This window comes from Dermacentor albipictus, chromosome 3, assembly GCF_038994185.2.
Source record: "Dermacentor albipictus isolate Rhodes 1998 colony chromosome 3, USDA_Dalb.pri_finalv2, whole genome shotgun sequence".
Classification (NCBI taxonomy): domain Eukaryota; kingdom Metazoa; phylum Arthropoda; class Arachnida; order Ixodida; family Ixodidae; genus Dermacentor; species Dermacentor albipictus.
In genome coordinates, this window is record NC_091823.1 from 33,291,204 (window position 1) to 33,307,941 (window position 16,738).

Here is a 16,738-nt window from a genome sequence, read left to right on the forward strand (position 1 = left end):
TTTTTACAGAAGCCTGCTTCTCACACTTTTCTGGACACATTATTTCACAATATATATGATTCCCATATGGGTCTGCCATTACCCAATAGCTGACATCAATCAAGAAGAGGCTTTGAATCTGTGTGCTTCTTCTAACTGTTACTGTCTATTTTTATAGACACAGTTTAAAAAGAAAATTTGCTTTTGAAATTATGTAATAATTACCGTAAAAACCCGCGTAATATAATACATATATAATACCTGTATATAATACGAGGTGAAATTTTTGGAACGCAAAATGGAAAAAGAAGCTTCATCCGCATATAATACGAGTGAGGAAAACTTGGGGAAAACATTTATTTAAATTGCCTCCACACTTCAATCATGCACTCTCTTCGGATAGTTCCTTGCTGGACATATCTTCCCAGAGATACTCAACCCCTGTGCCATTGAGCACATTCGGGATGCCGCACTTCTTGAAGGCGCAACACACAAGGTCCTCTGTTATGCTCGCCCATGCGTCCACAATCCACTTGCATAGCGTCGCTACAGGCTCACATGAGCGCATCCACTCTGCGTAGCACTGCTTTACCGCATTCTTGAACTGCCTGTTCAAGCAGACATCTAGAGGCTGCAGCTGAGACATCATCCCACCCGGGATAACGAAGAGTTTAGTGCCGGATTCGCACAACAGCCTCTTCACTGAGTCGGCCAAATGGCAATGAAACGCGTCCAGCACAAGGATGGACAGGAACGACAACAGTGCACAGGGCCAGCTACACCACACGGACTTTATCCAGTCGAACACAAAGTCCTCGTTCATCCAGCCTTTCTCATGGCATCTCAGGATGGCATTTTTTGGCAGCTCCTCACCTTTAGGCACTATCTTGCACTTGGAGACAACATTTGGCGGGAGCTTGCGCCCATCTGCTGTGCACGACAACATGACGGTCTTCTCTTTGCTAGTGGACCGGACATAAACTTGTTTAGAGCCCTTTTCGTGCACGGTGAGGGGAGATGGCATGTTTAGATAAACCAGCTTTTGGTCAGCATTGCCTATTTGTCCTAACTGGAAGGTCTTCTACTTGCGCAGCGAAATAATGTGGCTTTGGAAAGCCACAAGCAGCTCTTCGAACGATTCGGGCAGCTTTTGTGAAATTGAAGTTCGGCGGCATAAGGAAAATCCAGCACAGCACATGTAGCAATAAATCCAGTGCTTGCTCACTTTGAAGGCAGAGCTCGGTAGCCTTTTTTCTCTTGCAAAGCCCCCTAGCTTTTGCCTGCATATCCTCCATGCTCAACAGCGCGACTCACTGTTGGCATACGAACTCCATCAAGGCGAGTTCAATTTCCAGGAATGTCCCATTCTTCAGGCCACGAAAGCTTCTTCGCATTTTGCTGCACATGAATAGGGCTTCCCTCGGTCGTCGCCATTTGCGAATGCTTCCCATGTTGATGCCAAACTGCCTCCCGGCTGCACTGTTGCCGGTGTGTCTTGTGCGGCTAAAATCACCTTTCACTTGAAAGCAGCCGAGTGCTGTTTCCGTGGCCTTGACATCTTGCTCCTTCACTGCGGAATAAAAAGGATGAATAGACAACATGAAGGTCACTTTGCTCACTGCTGCTACCGTGCTTCTTCACGCTTGCGTTTTGATAGCAATTGTCCGCAGTCATTAAGTATGATGTGTTCATGTTAGCATGTGTGCGCTGACACCACGTTTGTTAATTTAGTTAGTAAGCTAAAGTTCGCAAGTGTACATGGTTGATAAAACTACTGTCATTACTTCATATAGCTATCCACTAATTTGCTGTCGCAATCGATGCTTTGCCTTTCGGCCAAAACTGCGACTTGTATGCATGCATACCAGCAGGTATGGTGAAAGCTTGTGCCTGGACAACGTTCCGAAGTGGTGAAATTGCGAAACGCAGTTTAAACTGACATCATTGCGGAGTCAAGATCACGCGCGTATTATCTGCCCTCCACAATGACACGCATCACGACGGGCGAACGTGAGATGCACTCGCGGCATCAACCAATTTTCCGCATGGTGCTAAAGTTGTAAAAAAACAACAAATTGATATTACCGTCAAAATGTGTTTTTTTCCGGCCAGCCCTATAATCCCGACCTTGTTTGAGACCCTGTCAGTTCCTGAAAATATCTGTCAGCGACTGTGTTTACTTTCCACACACAAGAGCCCATGCAAGAGCCAAGGAGCAACAATGGGCATGCGTTCGGCGTGGACCGCAGACCGCTGAGCCGGCATGCTGCCACCACTGGCTTTTCTTATTTCCTCTGTTTCTTGTTTGTTCACCCGCTTCACTAGTCTGTCTTGCGATGCGTGCTTGAAAATGCGTATTTGAAAATTTGGAATATTATAGAATGTTATATTTTTTTAATAATAACTTGTATTCAATTAGAAAACCAGGTATTCAAAACAAAATTAATAAATTGCTGGCTGTGCGCAAGCAAACATTAGTCTTAGCATGTGTTTGTATCTAATGTATGGATATGTATCTGACCTTGTGCTGAATTTTGTGGTGATTTCGGGCTGCTGGCGAAGTTTCGCCTGTAAAGAGTGTTTTGTTACTGAACATCTAAAAATTGAATTAACCGTAGTCAAATGTGGGGATCAGCCGTATAAGCTAAAGTCGTCTTTGAGGTAACTAACACTTAAATCCTTACGTTCTTACAGTCCGCTGTGTTCAACCCCATTGCTGGAAACTTGTCACGCACAGTGTTCAACCCTGCTGCACTGAAAAAGAACAATGTTATCAACACTGGCCTGCCTAAGCGCACAAAAGAGGAGCAGAAGACTGTAAGTATAAACATTACTTGTTTTTGGCCAGAGCTGCTAAAAAAATGCAACAGAGGCAAAGCTTAGGTTAAGCTACAGTGATAGATGAAGGGATGAGCTGTAGGTAAATGGGGGAAAGTTTCAGGCTCTAAGCAGTGTTTTTGAATAAGATGCTTTTGAATATAGGTGAGCTACTCCTAGGTGTCCCAATGATAACTTTTATCGAGAACTGAGCTTTCATAAGCAACAGATAATCGCAAACATAGCACAAGATTGGAGGGATCACTATGAAAATTTCTGCCAGTTCTCAGTTGGGATCTAATGTTCTGAACCGCCTACAGATTATAAAAAGATAATTCTATTGAACTTGAGCATTAACGAAAATGCTGTTTGAGCACTTTTGTGGGATTTTCCTGCTTAACTACATAATTTGCTAATGCTGCTCCTTCACACCACTTTTTACTAATACTATAGATTAGTACTTCAGTTTGGCCTAGTTGGGGTTTACTGCATCGCGGTCAATATGATATGTTTTTAATACTACTTGCAGAAGTGTGATACCTTCCACGTGTGGACCTCGGACTCACCGTGTCATCTTCCATTGCAATTATAATGGCATAGAACAAATGTGGACAAATGTTAAACATTGCTATCACTCTAGCCGAACCTACCATCTACCTTTCGTGTCCATTTAAACCATATGACCTTGCTCATAAGATTATAAACATTATAACACATTGGGCAAATCTACAAATGAACATGCTTACTGCTTACTTGCATTTACTTAATTCTAACCTGCCCTTGATTGTAATGTGTATGTGATTTTTGCTGTCAAAAAAAGGGAAAGCATGACAGCCTTGATTGTAACATTCAACGTTTGGATTTCTTGTGGAAAATTGTTATTCTGCTTTGATGCTCCCTTGCATAATGATTGTAGCTGCCAGTGTCGATTGAGTAAGGTTCTTCAGGTTCAGTCTTATCTATATAATGTCACTGGACCAACTATTCTGTATACCTCACTCTTCCAGTGCTCAAGCTAGTCATACATTGAAGAGTGAAAGAATGAAAAGAAATAAGTGTATTTGGGGCACCTAATTTTACAGATACAAACACACATAAAAAAATTTGAAATATACTTGTGCAAGTATGATAATATAATTTGTAGGACTGTGCGAATATAGAATGTTACCGAATCAAATCGAATAGCGAATGCTCTAATAAGTCGATTTGTGAATCAAATGTCTACTATTAAATTTTTCGAATGTTCGATATATTCGATGTAAAGGCTCGTGCAGTACCACTTGTCGCGTGCGCCATGGAGCGCCGAGGGCACTGCGGACAGGCTGATCCGGCTGACGCAGTAGCGGACTTTGTCACCGCAAGCACCCCCCGGCGTTGACCTGATGCGGGGAATGCACACAGCTCCCGAACACTGAAATTTGAAAAATGGCCAGGCCTGCCTCTGTCAAGGTTTGCCTGTGTTGACAAGACCAATTGAAATGAAAATGCAACGTGGGTAGAGGGAACGTCAACACAAGCAGTCCATAGCTGTTTCGTAAACTGTGAAAGCAGGTGCAAAAATCAGGCTGATTAACTGCTTATAGCGACGCAGATCATGTTGGATAAGCAATCCGACAACATTCATACTACTTTGAGAGCTGTCATCTAACCTGCACATGTTATCTCAGGACCGATCACTGATAAACTGCCCGCATGGACATATTAGCAGCAAGCATTGTGCGAAGGCTTGCAACCCGTTAGCACACCAGCCAGCGGCAAATTTTAGTCGTGGCCACATTGCCTCGGCCATTAAGCCTAATCGGCGCTGCTTCATTGGGCATTGGCCACTGAAGTTACGGTTTGATGCCAGATAGATGCAGATCTATTCGCAGCAGCCACGCAACATTCAGAAAGCTGAGAAACTGCTTTGCAAACGAAAACGAGAGACGGTAGATGAACGAGGAGGAGGAGCGGGAGGAAGGGGTCGCGAACTTGCGGTGACCCTCCAGGTTCCAGATTCTTTGACAGGTGGCAAAATCGTGCTAAACAAAACGACTTGGATGGTCCCTGGTCTTTACTGTCAGTGCCAGCTATGCGCGAAGAGGTGATAGAGCCCCATGATACACGATCCTATTACCGTAGAACCTTGTCAATACATTCCTGTTAAGTACGTTTTCCCGGCGCCAACATTCGCAATCGAGAACACAAAGAATGACACAATAGAGTTACGCTAATTTTTTACCAGTTCATATGCTCCTGGAAAATACGATTTTCCGGCACCAACGTTCAGTACGTCGCCAAAGTGTGGTCATATGATACATTTTATGGCCTCTAGATCCCATATAAACAAGAAAATGCACGAGGCAAGCATGTACGAGAACAGTCTATAGCTGCCTGCCGGTGCGCACACAGTTTTTCATTTTGGTACCAGCAAATCTTCTCCAGGGCTGTTGCACGTGGCATTCACAGCTAGCGCTGCCATCTTCGCCTATCTATTTCACAATGTGTGGTGCCGTCGGAAGTGTAGCGCATGCTTTTAATAGGTGATAACCGAAATGCCCCTCAGTTCCCTGCTGCAGTCTGTGATCGTATACGTTTTACTGCCGCTAGATCCCATGTGACTAAACAAGGTATATAGAACAGTAGATAGCCGCCCGTCTCACGTGAAAACGACGCCGCGCACAGTTTTTATTCCGGTACCAGCAAATCTCCGGCCACGTTGTTGCACACCGTGTTCACAGCTATCACCGCCAAGCCTTTTCCATAAGCACCTTCACCTATCTGCTGTACACTGCATGGTGCGTAGTGCCATTTATAGCGTACTGCACATTTTTTAGCAGGTGATAATCCAAACGCGCCACCGGTCCCTGCTGCGGGCAGCTTGCTGCAATATAGCCTGCACGGCTGCTGCGCCATAAAAATCTCAAATCATCATTGCTGCTAGCAGAGCGATGTGGACATCGCATATCGTTTCGGTGGCATCTGGTGTCACCCACTAGCTCGATTTAGTTTCGATTTCCCGTTGCCCTCTTAAAACGCAACACAATAGGAAAACAACAAAACATGTCTCATATCGCAATGATTTGCGCAACACTTCGCATTTCGTAGATGTCAACAACAGTTGAGTCTGTGAATTTCTTTTCTTTTTTTACTTCATATCATACGTTTTCCTTGTTTGTACGTTTTCTTGCAGTTTCTTCCAAAACATATGAACGAGGTTCTGCTGTATGCAGTTTCTTGTTTCATTTCAATATTCAATTTGAAATCTACTATACAGTGTTTGCACACTGCTAACAATTTGTTTCACATTTCTCCAAACACTACTTGCTTAATATGTGAACGGGCTTGAATGTATGTCTGTGCGTATTTATGACTCTCATGACATTTAGATTTAGCTCCAAACCTAACTGCCTTTAAATGCCTCAAGGTTGATATCCGGATCTACTTATTCTTTCCAGGAAGTAATCAAGAAGAAAGTAGAAGTACAAAGTCAAAGGCAAAAGCTTTTAGAAAAGCATCTTCAACAGTACAAGGTAAGTTGCTGAAGTTTCTGTATGTTGCATAGGCTAAGTTAATTTCACTCTGCGTCACCTTGACGAACACTTGTGGTTTATATACTCATGTTTTATATGTGTATTGCAGCTTTTGCTCGAAAAGCTTGGAAAGTGCAAGACGGAGAAGGAACGAGAAGAAATTAAACAGGTGAGATATCTTGTTTCATACTTTATTTGGGGTAATATGACAAAACAGCAGTCAGCATAGCATTCTTTATGGTGGACCGCTACTGTAGAACCCCTCTAATACCTTTTCCACGGGCCATGGCGAAAACCATAATAGCCGTAAAACATATCACCCAAACATGCTGTTAAGATCACATAAATGGGCTGTTAAATATTAAAACAAAGACACTATGCACGGTAAAAAATTTACAGTTACTGACCGATAATGTGGTCTCATTGGTCTCACTCTATCAGATTCGACAGTGTGTGTGTGGCTTATTTCACCAGTGGCCAGAAAGAAAAAAAAAATGCTTTCATATTTTCAGGTGGTCACTTTCAGGGATCAAGACTAAAGGGACATTAAGGGCAAATACTAAGTCGACATGGACTGTTTAAATACTATTTCAGAAACCTCACAACTCTTGTTTTGTGCCAAGATTTAGTTTATGAGAAAATTGCATCTTAAGGGTTCCAAGTACTTTTATCACAATTCAAGTTTCCCGCCACACAGCCGGGGAGTGGCGATGCTGCATGCACCATCCATACATTTTTTGCGCTAAACACAAATGTGCAGCCATGGAGAAATGGAGCCAAGACAGATCAGTGGATTCACTGTTGCAGCCGTTTTTGGTGAAGTGGCGTGTACCTTTCGGGCATTTCTCGATGCTACATGGAAGTGGAATTCTCTGGTACTTGCACTTTCTGCAAGTTTCACGTGCCAACAAAACCAGTGCAACTCTACGTGATAAAGAAACTACTAAAACGCGGAAGTGCCAGCGGTGCAGAGTTGAACAAAAACGAAACCTTTCAGCCGCCCACATCGCTGTTTCTTATTCTATTTATTTTTTCTATATTATTTTTTCTAAAAATAAAATAGAACTGGTAAAGTAGCATTTTCTTTAACCTCATAATGCAAAACAGTGTTGTTTTTTATAACGAGTGGTTAAGTACTAATGAGACAATATAAATGAGGAGTGCCTTCATTGTCGGGCATATGTACCAGCAGAGTGTGTAATCATGTCCTGCATTTACCTCAGTTTCTCGATTACTAAGACTGTTCGCGATATTGTTGACAGTTCAGAGATTCTCAAGCACTAATCTACCACTTTAGTCTGACTGAATGTTTGCCTTTAATGCCCTTTAAAAACACAAAAGCTATACGGCAGCAATTACACGGCCTCATGGATAAGTTCCGAAGCTGTCCAAGAAAATCTAATGTTGGACAGCAGTCCCAAGTTGGTCCGACGGTCAGTTTTGAACCCAGTTCCCTCAGCACCGTAGCATCTCTACCCATAAGTCCATAGGCTACCCAGTGACTCAAGTTGGTGGGGAAAGGTTAGATGCATAGGCGGGCGGGCGGGCAGGCAGGCAGGCAGGCAGGCAGGCGGGCGGGCGGGCGGGCGGGCGGGCGGGCGGGCAGGCAGGCAGGCAGGCAAAAGTACATGAAGTATTCTAACAATGCTTATTGCAATACAGCTGCAACAGCTGAATATATGTGGGCTCTGCCATGTTGACTGCATGGGTGGGGTGCTCTGCTTCTGAGCACAATGTTGTGGGTTCTTGCTGCAGCTGCTTTCTGGTGGGGGTGGAATGAAAAAAAAAAAGATGGCCGTATGTTGTGCTTTGGCTGCAGGTTAATGGTCTAAAATAATTCGGAGCCATCCCACCACAGCAATTGTGTTGTCCTTCACATATTAATGAAATTAAACATGGGACGGGATGGAAAACCCACTCCACTACACATATACTGGATGAAAAATGAGCAGGACTGCTGCCTTAGGTTATTAAACAACATAATGCTGTGTGGGTATGTGTGTCTGTGTCTGTGTTCCACAAGAAAGCTCAATATCTATGCAGTTTGACATTGTTACCTGACAAAGCAGGCACTAGCGCACCAGCTGGCCATACAGACTGCAGCCTTAAATTGGGGGCCGCATGCCCATGCTTTGTGGCATTTGAGCTTTTTCATAGACCCTGCATCCCCTAAACCTTTAGAGACCAACTGTGCATGGAACTATAATATCTGCAAAGTGACTGTCAGTTGCAACAGTGTGGGCTTGGTTTGTGCAGACGATAGCAACCCTACAGCCGGTGATAGAGAAGCTGCAGGTCGACTTCAAGAAGGTGACCAACGAGCTCATTTCAAGTAGGGCACCCAAGGCGGGAATGACGACTTCTACCGTGGCCGGGCTCAAAGTAGACGTGCCACATGGTCCTGTTGGACGAACAGTGAGTGTTGTTTCATCCTTGTGCGCCCCCTTGAATACTCTTACTGTGTCAGAAGCGCATCGCACTGTGCTAAAACAATTTATTTTGTGGACGTCATATTGTCAACTGGTAATGCACATGCGTAATTGGTTTGTGCTACAACCATGAGGTCCCCCTCATGGCGCACTAATTTTCATACAAGTACAGCATACCTGCCAACCTCCCCGATTCGCCCGGGAGACTTTCGATTTTTTACTGAACTTTCCGATTGTACGATCACTATCTTATATCTCCCGAAAAGTGGTCTCTGTTTGCACAATAATGGTTTTTGCAAAACCGGCACCGCGGAATCTACAACCGTATCGTAATTGTCAGCATCATCAACAACGGCAGCATTAGCCCCATCGGTATCATCAACTAAGCAGGCAACTACAGTGCCTGGTAAGCCGACCAAAGCCAGAGCCAATGTAGTTCTTGCATTCCATGCATGTCTTCCTCCATGGTGCATCTTGTTGCTGATGCTATTGTGTATGATTAGCGTTGGCTAGGCCATGTGTGCGGTGCACCGTGTAAGGTTAGATTTCCTGTATGCTTGATGCCATGGCGCTACCATAGTTGAAGAAAAGGTATTTGCAGAAGTTATTGCGAACTTCTGAATTTTCGTGCTTTTTGGCATCAAGAAAAGGAGAACATTTTGCGTTTTGTAGAACGTTTTGATGCGATGTCAGCGTGTCTCACGGTGTCAACAGCGACTTGAAACTGCATGTTTCCACGACGAAGCATCAAAGCTATGTTCGTACCACTGAGCAGCAAGGCAACATAGTGAACTTTCTCGGGAACAAGTGCGACGATAGTGTCGTACGTGTGGAGTGCCTGTTTACAGGATTCCTCGTCGAACACAACCTACCCCTTAGTGTCAGCAACTACGTTGGGCCTCTTCCACGGAAAATATTTCCGAAATGAGACAAGGCGAAGCGCTATGGATGTAGATGCAACTCTGAAATGCAACTCTGCTGAAATGCAATTATGAAGAATGCGGAGGTGGCCAACCTGAAATTTCACAGGCATCGCTCTCGAGTCTGCGTTTCTTTATTCAGAGTTTCCCTCAGCTGCTGCCTCGAGACGCCAATGAATCTGCTGAAGACGCGTTAGATGCTCTCGAAGCTGAATTTGCCACACCACAGGTGTACCGTCTTCCAGAGGACATTCTTAATGAAGAAAGGTGAGACATGCAGTGGTCTGTGGTTGGAAAAATGAAAAACACTGATGGAAAACGTGCTTCACCGAGTTGCTAAGGCCACCGGAAGTTGAAACAGTGATGCAACCCCCCCCACCCCTCGTTGGCACGAATAATGTCTCCCGATTTTTGATCTCGCCAGGTTGGCAGGTATGGTACAGTATGTCGACTACAAGCCCCTTAATTCTCCTCCTAGCACATTCTGCATGTAGTAGTAAAACTTGTTTTACTAAATTGAATCTAAACCATGCACTGCAGCCTTTTCTTTCTTGTTTGCGCGCTAACACATCTCCATGACGCCTTTTGTGTAAGCCACTTAGCTCCCCCCACAAAAAGACAAAGTTTTTATAATTTTTTGCTAAGATTTAAAGAAAGCAATAGCTTAAGTTTTATACCTTTTCTGTATCTTCAGCAAGCAGAGAAGGAGCTCCTTGATGCGGAGATGGACCTTTACAACAAAATGCATCGTGGTGACGACACGACGGCATTGCGCAAGCGAGTTCAAGAGCTCAGGCAACAAGTGAGTCACAGTTGTCATGATAATCAGTTCACCCCTGTAATATTGCGAAGGCAGATTCACTGACAAGCTTTACATTCAGAGGCCTTTGTTTAGTTCGATAAAGATTAACAGGTTTCGAAGGTTCCGTTTATGTTTTTCTTTCTTTCGTTATGTTTTTTTATGTTCTCTGTTGTGCATATGTGCACACCATGATGATTGAGGCATTTTGTTTAGTTTCTAAAAAAAACACAATGGCTTACTTTCTGCATTTCTCCTCTGGCTTTCTCTATTTCTTCGTGCTTTCTATTTTCTCATGCACATACCATTCCAGGTGTTAATACCAGTCATGAAAATATATTTAAAGGCAGTAGGCTCGCTTTATCAAATAAGGTTAGACTAAATCTTTAAAAAACGTTTAAGTGCTTTTATTAGGACGTAATAGATATTACATCTATAAGTTCTAAAGTACTGTCTTATATATCATTGACTTGTGTGCGATAATGCTTAGGTGTATGGGTTGTATTGCGACCATTAGTTGTGATACAACATACTGTACAATACTGCAAACTGTATTGATTACGATGTTCAGTGCAAACAAAATTGCTAAAGTACTAATATGCTTTCATGCCAAGCGTTTGGGACCTCCAAAAGCCTTCATTATGTGGGCCACTTAGTTGTAAAGATCAGGCACTGTACTGCTCCTGTTAGAGCAGGCTAACCAGGTCTAACAAAACAAAACTTTTATTTAACTTGAATTCAATTGTTACTTAGTGAAACAAGTCGGCAATGTTCTTCTGCACACTTCCTCCAATGCCGCTATTACCATCATTGTTAAAAAAAATGTTTGTTCGATTTCAGGTTTGTTTGCCACTGTTGCCTTCACTGATCTCCGCCTTTTTTCCCTTTCTTATTAACTTCGATAACATCACTGGTCGTCAGTTCCAAATGATTAACGTCGTCAACCTCGACGTACTTGTCAGTCATCACAGCTGTTGCTGTGTTGCAACAAGCAGTGTATAAGTTGAGTTGCACAATTCCTAGAGTTTTGCAGCAGGACTATAAAATACTCGCTGTAATCGACACGCACACCAAGCACGTTGCTAGTTCTAGCGCTGACTGTAGCTCGGTGGTGGCTGTGGAAGGCATTCGTGGTACCGCTAAGTACATTCGTTGTGAAGCAACAGATTAGTCTTTGGGGCCACCTTAATTTCTTTATTGCACAGGCAAATTCCTTCTAGTGGTCTTTCCTGTAAAGTTGTTCACAATATGCATGTACGATAAGAATTCGGCTATAACACGTGATATCCTTCATCAAACAGATAATTTTGATGTAGTGGCATTTATTGTAGAGGCATTCAATCATATGTTATAGTGCTCTAAAGGGTAGCTCTAATTTGTTAATAGATCTTTTCAACAAAACTTACATGCAAATATTAATGCATGTGGGTAAAGTGTGCAGGTGAAGCACTACGTATATGCACAATGCAGCAGATTCGTTGTCCTTTCTACATTTTAATTAAAGACAGCAATAATTCCCGCCATGGTTTCTCTGGCTTCAGTGGTCATTTCTTCATATGGTTGTGACAAATCGAACCTATTGGATCCCCTTATTCTTCTCACTCAGTGCACATATTAAGGATGTCAACTATAAACCAACATAAAAGATTTGTCTAGTGCCTTAAAGGGACACTAAAGGTTAATATTAAGTCAACGTGGACTGTTGAAATACGATCCCAGAAACCTCAAAACGCTTGTTTCATGCGCAGAAAAGACTTATTTTAAGAGAAAATGTGTTCTGAAGTGTCCGCGTACCTCTAGCGCAGTTCAAATCGCCCACCCTCCGATCAAGGAGTGGTGATGTCATGGTCTCATGGTGACGTCGCGCGGTCGATGAGTAAAACGGCGCCAGCAGACAGCGCTACGGCTTTTCTACGCAAAACGCAAACGCGCGGCTAGAAACAGAGCCAAGACAAAGCCGACAGCAGTGAGAAAGTGGAACTATGGTGGCTAGCGGAACGGAAAGCGTGCGACGATAAGCTGGTTCTTTATTTTATGACGGCAACTTTGACGCTCGTTGCTATGGACGACCCCGAAAACGACCTATTGGCTCGCGATGCTGGGCTCGACTTCAGCGATTTAAGCACTGATGAACGTGACCTGCTGCTGAGGGCTTGCGCTGCCGGCGTCGCTGCGTACTACTACGACGCCAACTGTATGGCATGGCTCTACATATTCGCACATTTGTAGCTTTTCCTTCGTGAAAACCAAATGCCGCACTCATCGCCCCGTATTCGACCTGCAGTTTTTGCGCTTCAATGAATGCAGGCAAGACCAACGGAACACTGCTACGGGAAAGCATTGCTTTGAAAGGCACTCCACACGACTTCAGTAAGTCGGCTTTCCTCTGGACGAAAGTGCAGTGAGCACACTATGTGATTTTTCGGCTCATTGCCATCACGCTGTGGCAGAGGTACAGCACTTACCGCTTTGAACGGAGAGGTTCACTCATTAGCACACAGTGATAAGTAACATTGGGTTCGCCGCTGCAACTGCCCTTGGCCATGTTCCGCGAACCGTTCGCGCATCCCACAACATCACATCGACGTGGCATTCTCGCTGCTTGTTCCAAATGCAAGTTTCGCGAGCCAGCAGAACCAGCGCAGCGCGACGTGATAACGAACCAACTGAAACTCCAAAGCACACGCGGCGCAGAATCGAGCACGCAGAATCGAGCAAAAACGAAACCTTTCGACCACCCATACTACTAAAGGGTAACGTCAAAATGTTATTTTTTCTTAGAATCGACCAGAAGTAGACAAGTAGCATTTTCGTTCGTCCTATAACCTATTGAAATTATCTTTTTAATATGAGTAGTTGAGTACTAGTGACATAAATTATGATGAGGAGTGCCTTCGTCATCGGGGCTAGTACCAGAATGTCGCTGGGGGGTCTCAAATCGTGTCATGCATTTACCTCAATTTCTCAGTTACTAAAGCTCTGTTTGCGATTATATTGACACCTTAGACATTCTAGAGCATTGCTTTATTACTTTAACTTGACTTCATAGTAACCTTTAGTGTCCCTTTAGGTATTAGTGTCCCTTTACGTGCTTTAGATATTGCAGTCCTGTAAACTGCATCTGTTAAAGCACATGGAGTGGGAAAATTTGATATACGAGTTTAGAGGTTACGTGGAATTGTTACAAAATAACACAGTGCTTAGGAGGGTCTTGCAGAAATTCTGCTCTTAAATTAGTAATATATTGCAGAGTGGGAGTGGTGCATAACACATAAACTTTGTCTGCTTTAAAGGTCTCAATAAGATTCAGGTAACAAAATAGTGATATTGTCTTTCTTTATTGCCGAATCAGAAAACTTCCTGAGCTTCCTGAAATTCTTTGATTTTAAAGAATTTTTTCGAGTGAAAAGAAATATATGGCCTTAATAAGAAAAAATCAGCTGCCTACAGTTGGTTGCTTTTAACTTATTCTTTCAAATGCAACAAACCTCATCAATAATGAAAGACAGGTGGCAATGCCACCTTGCAGTTCCCACACCATCTCACCATGTTGTCATAGATATTGGCGGTGTCTGTTAGGGCTTAGTTAAATTGTTATATGTAAATATAGAATGCATTGTATTCAAAGGGAGATAAAGATTGAACTTGGCAAGTTTCATGAATTCTTACTGAGCAGTAAATGCTAGGGTTTCAGTGCAAAATTAAAGAAAGAAATTGAACTTTGACCTTAATTTTTTCTGGCAATAATCAACCAGTTATTGGGAAATTTATGAAACTAGAGTTTTGAAAGAATAATTTATCAGTCTCAACTGATTTAGTGTCCCCTTTAGTGTCTCTTTAGGGGATTAATGCAGATAGTTGTTTATCCACTGAAAGAGTGCATTCCACTGGTATCTAGGCTCGTGCCTTGGGTCTCCTTGGTGGCCAGTGGAAGGGAAGCAGAGGGGGTCCCCCGGGTCGCCGGGGGGCGCTCAGAGGAGGCCGGGGAGGTGGTGCCGCCCTGCGCAGAAGCCTCAACGTCATCGACCACCGGCCACGCAAGGTGTTCGTCCAGGGCATGGATGAAGGGGACAAGGAGAACCTGCAGGCGCACTTTGCTGTGAGTGTCTGGTTTTGCAATGTGGCTCCTGCTGACTTATCTGGTCAAAATTCCCAGTCCACCTTGACATCACTTTTTACTCCTGCAGTGCACAAAGACTTTCGGATTGGTTTTCATTACTCTGTGGGAGCTGTTGCTTGTGGGTGCAATGTTGCAGATGCCAAAGTAGAAAGGGAAGAAGTGTTCAGCTTTACCCTCTATTGACATGCAGTTTAACCTTCATTTACTATTCTGTCTATTCCCCAAAATACTTTTCCAAAATTTAAGAAACTGCTGTAGGTTTCTCAGTATTAGCTAATTTTGCATTGCAGCTTTTAATTAACAGAGTATTGGCACATCACTACTGTAGTCTTCAGAAGAATGCACATAGTAGAAGTAAGATTTAAAACCTGTGTGGCACGTGGTAAGTTGGTCCAACATGAATGGTGATATGCTGTATAAACAAACAGAACGAAGAAGGGTCGGATCAGAATCAGAACAGTGTATATAAAAGATGGCTCAAGGCCCAGTTGAAAGGGGGAAAGGGGGGAATGCTTTAAACTAGGCACGTACCAGATTTTTTTTCAGGGGAGGGGGGGGTACCTTTATTAGTCCAAATGTGAATAATGTCCGCCATTCGCCATAAAGACACATAAACCTGCAAATTAGAAATGAAATAAGGTGTATCTCACAGGTACACCTGCGATATACACGTATCCTTTACTTGGCGAACCAGGAACCGCATCAAATGGACTCTCGCAGAAAAGAAGTGCAGGAACAAGTAAACAAGCGAAAGGGTAAAATAAAAATTTCTAGTAATGTTTTTTGAATTAGCTCTGGAAGAACAAGAGAAATATATATATTCGGAACAATCACAGTTCTTTTGGATACCTCGTTTACTGCTCTACCAAGTGCCAAAACCGACTAGTATAGTTATTTGGGAAGTTGCATAACGATGCGTGGCCACCAGTTCCGTACAACAGCGTAGAGCGCAGGATGCTGTGGTTCTACGCTTACTGCACCCACATAAAACATCCACATAAGCACAGCAAAGAACTGGCTACATCAGGCGGCTCGACTGATAACTGTAGAGGAGTCATTCAAAACATGGTCATTCTCTACTTCCGGTGGCGTTTTCTTGACTTCCTTTTTAAATAAGAAGATGTTGATCCATAAATATTTTCACAAACACCAGTTAAATTTGTTAATTTTCGCTTTTTCTTCCTGTTTGGCTGTTGCCTCAAATCTCTCTCTTAAGGGGAGATGCTACTCGAAGACACTTTTCCTTTAATTTTTGACTTAGAGCTATGAAACTCCACCTATTAATTTAGTTTTTTTTTTGCTGATTTCAACCCTGCATTTAGTTTCACTGTAAGTTGCATAGTTTTTGTTCTATTCGATGCCAATGTGCAAAATTGCACCTTTTTAGCCCCAATTTTTGTCACACTTAACTTCCCTAATTACAGGTCATTGATGGCTCATTTTGATCCATATAAACTGTAGAGTGCCAAAAGCAAATTATAAAGTGCATACAAAATATGCTAATGACGTGTAAAATTTGAACCTGGCAAGTCTACATTTTCATGACACCACCATGTGGAAATTTAAATTTTTTTTAAATATTTGACCTATATTTATGTTTGAGAGAGATAATGGCACTCCTCACACTTCAGAGAAAATGTGTGCAAAATTTCATTCAAATCCAAGCATCAGAAGTGCCAAAAACGTGAGGGGCAAACTCAAAAAATCGCCCAAAATTTCATTTTGAGAAAAACGCATTTGAAGTTTTAATTGCATGTTTATTTACAAAAGAGGGCTTGAATTCCAATCAAATTTTGACATAAAAGAAGAAAATTGTTCATAAAACAGCGACTGTCACTAGAAACTTCCTGCAGCGTATGTCTCTCCCTCATGGCCCTTGCGAGTCCAATCACTGATGAAAACCGCACTAGCTGCTCATACCCAATTCCTATCGAACGGGCCGCCACAGTAGCTTTGACGGCGAATCTTTCACGCGAGCTCCCGCTGTCATAGTCTCGGCGCGCACCTTCGCTGGTGTCCCTGCATGCCGCAGCTCGCCGCGATGAATAAGTTGCGGAAAGAACACTTTTTGGGCACGCACAGTTCTCGCAGTGTAGCTCCAGAAACGAAGCGAGTCCTTTGCGCTTCATGGCCGGTTCCCGGACACGAAGTTCTGAGCGCTG

The 16,738-nt window shown here is 43.2% G+C and overlaps 1 protein-coding gene across 2 annotated transcripts in view; it reads left to right on the plus strand.

Moving 5' to 3' along the window:
• swm (Zinc finger protein swm) overlaps positions 1-16,738 on the plus strand; it is a 74,653-nt gene that overhangs the window by 35,211 nt on the left and 22,704 nt on the right. For both annotated transcript variants that reach the window (XM_065433270.2, XM_065433278.2), the window contains 6 exons: positions 2,674-2,796; positions 6,234-6,308; positions 6,418-6,477; positions 8,565-8,723; positions 10,352-10,459; positions 14,355-14,555. In XM_065433270.2, coding sequence (XP_065289342.1) covers positions 2,674-2,796; positions 6,234-6,308; positions 6,418-6,477; positions 8,565-8,723; positions 10,352-10,459; positions 14,355-14,555 — 726 coding nt within the window. The remainder of the gene's footprint in view (positions 1-2,673; positions 2,797-6,233; positions 6,309-6,417; positions 6,478-8,564; positions 8,724-10,351; positions 10,460-14,354; positions 14,556-16,738) is intronic.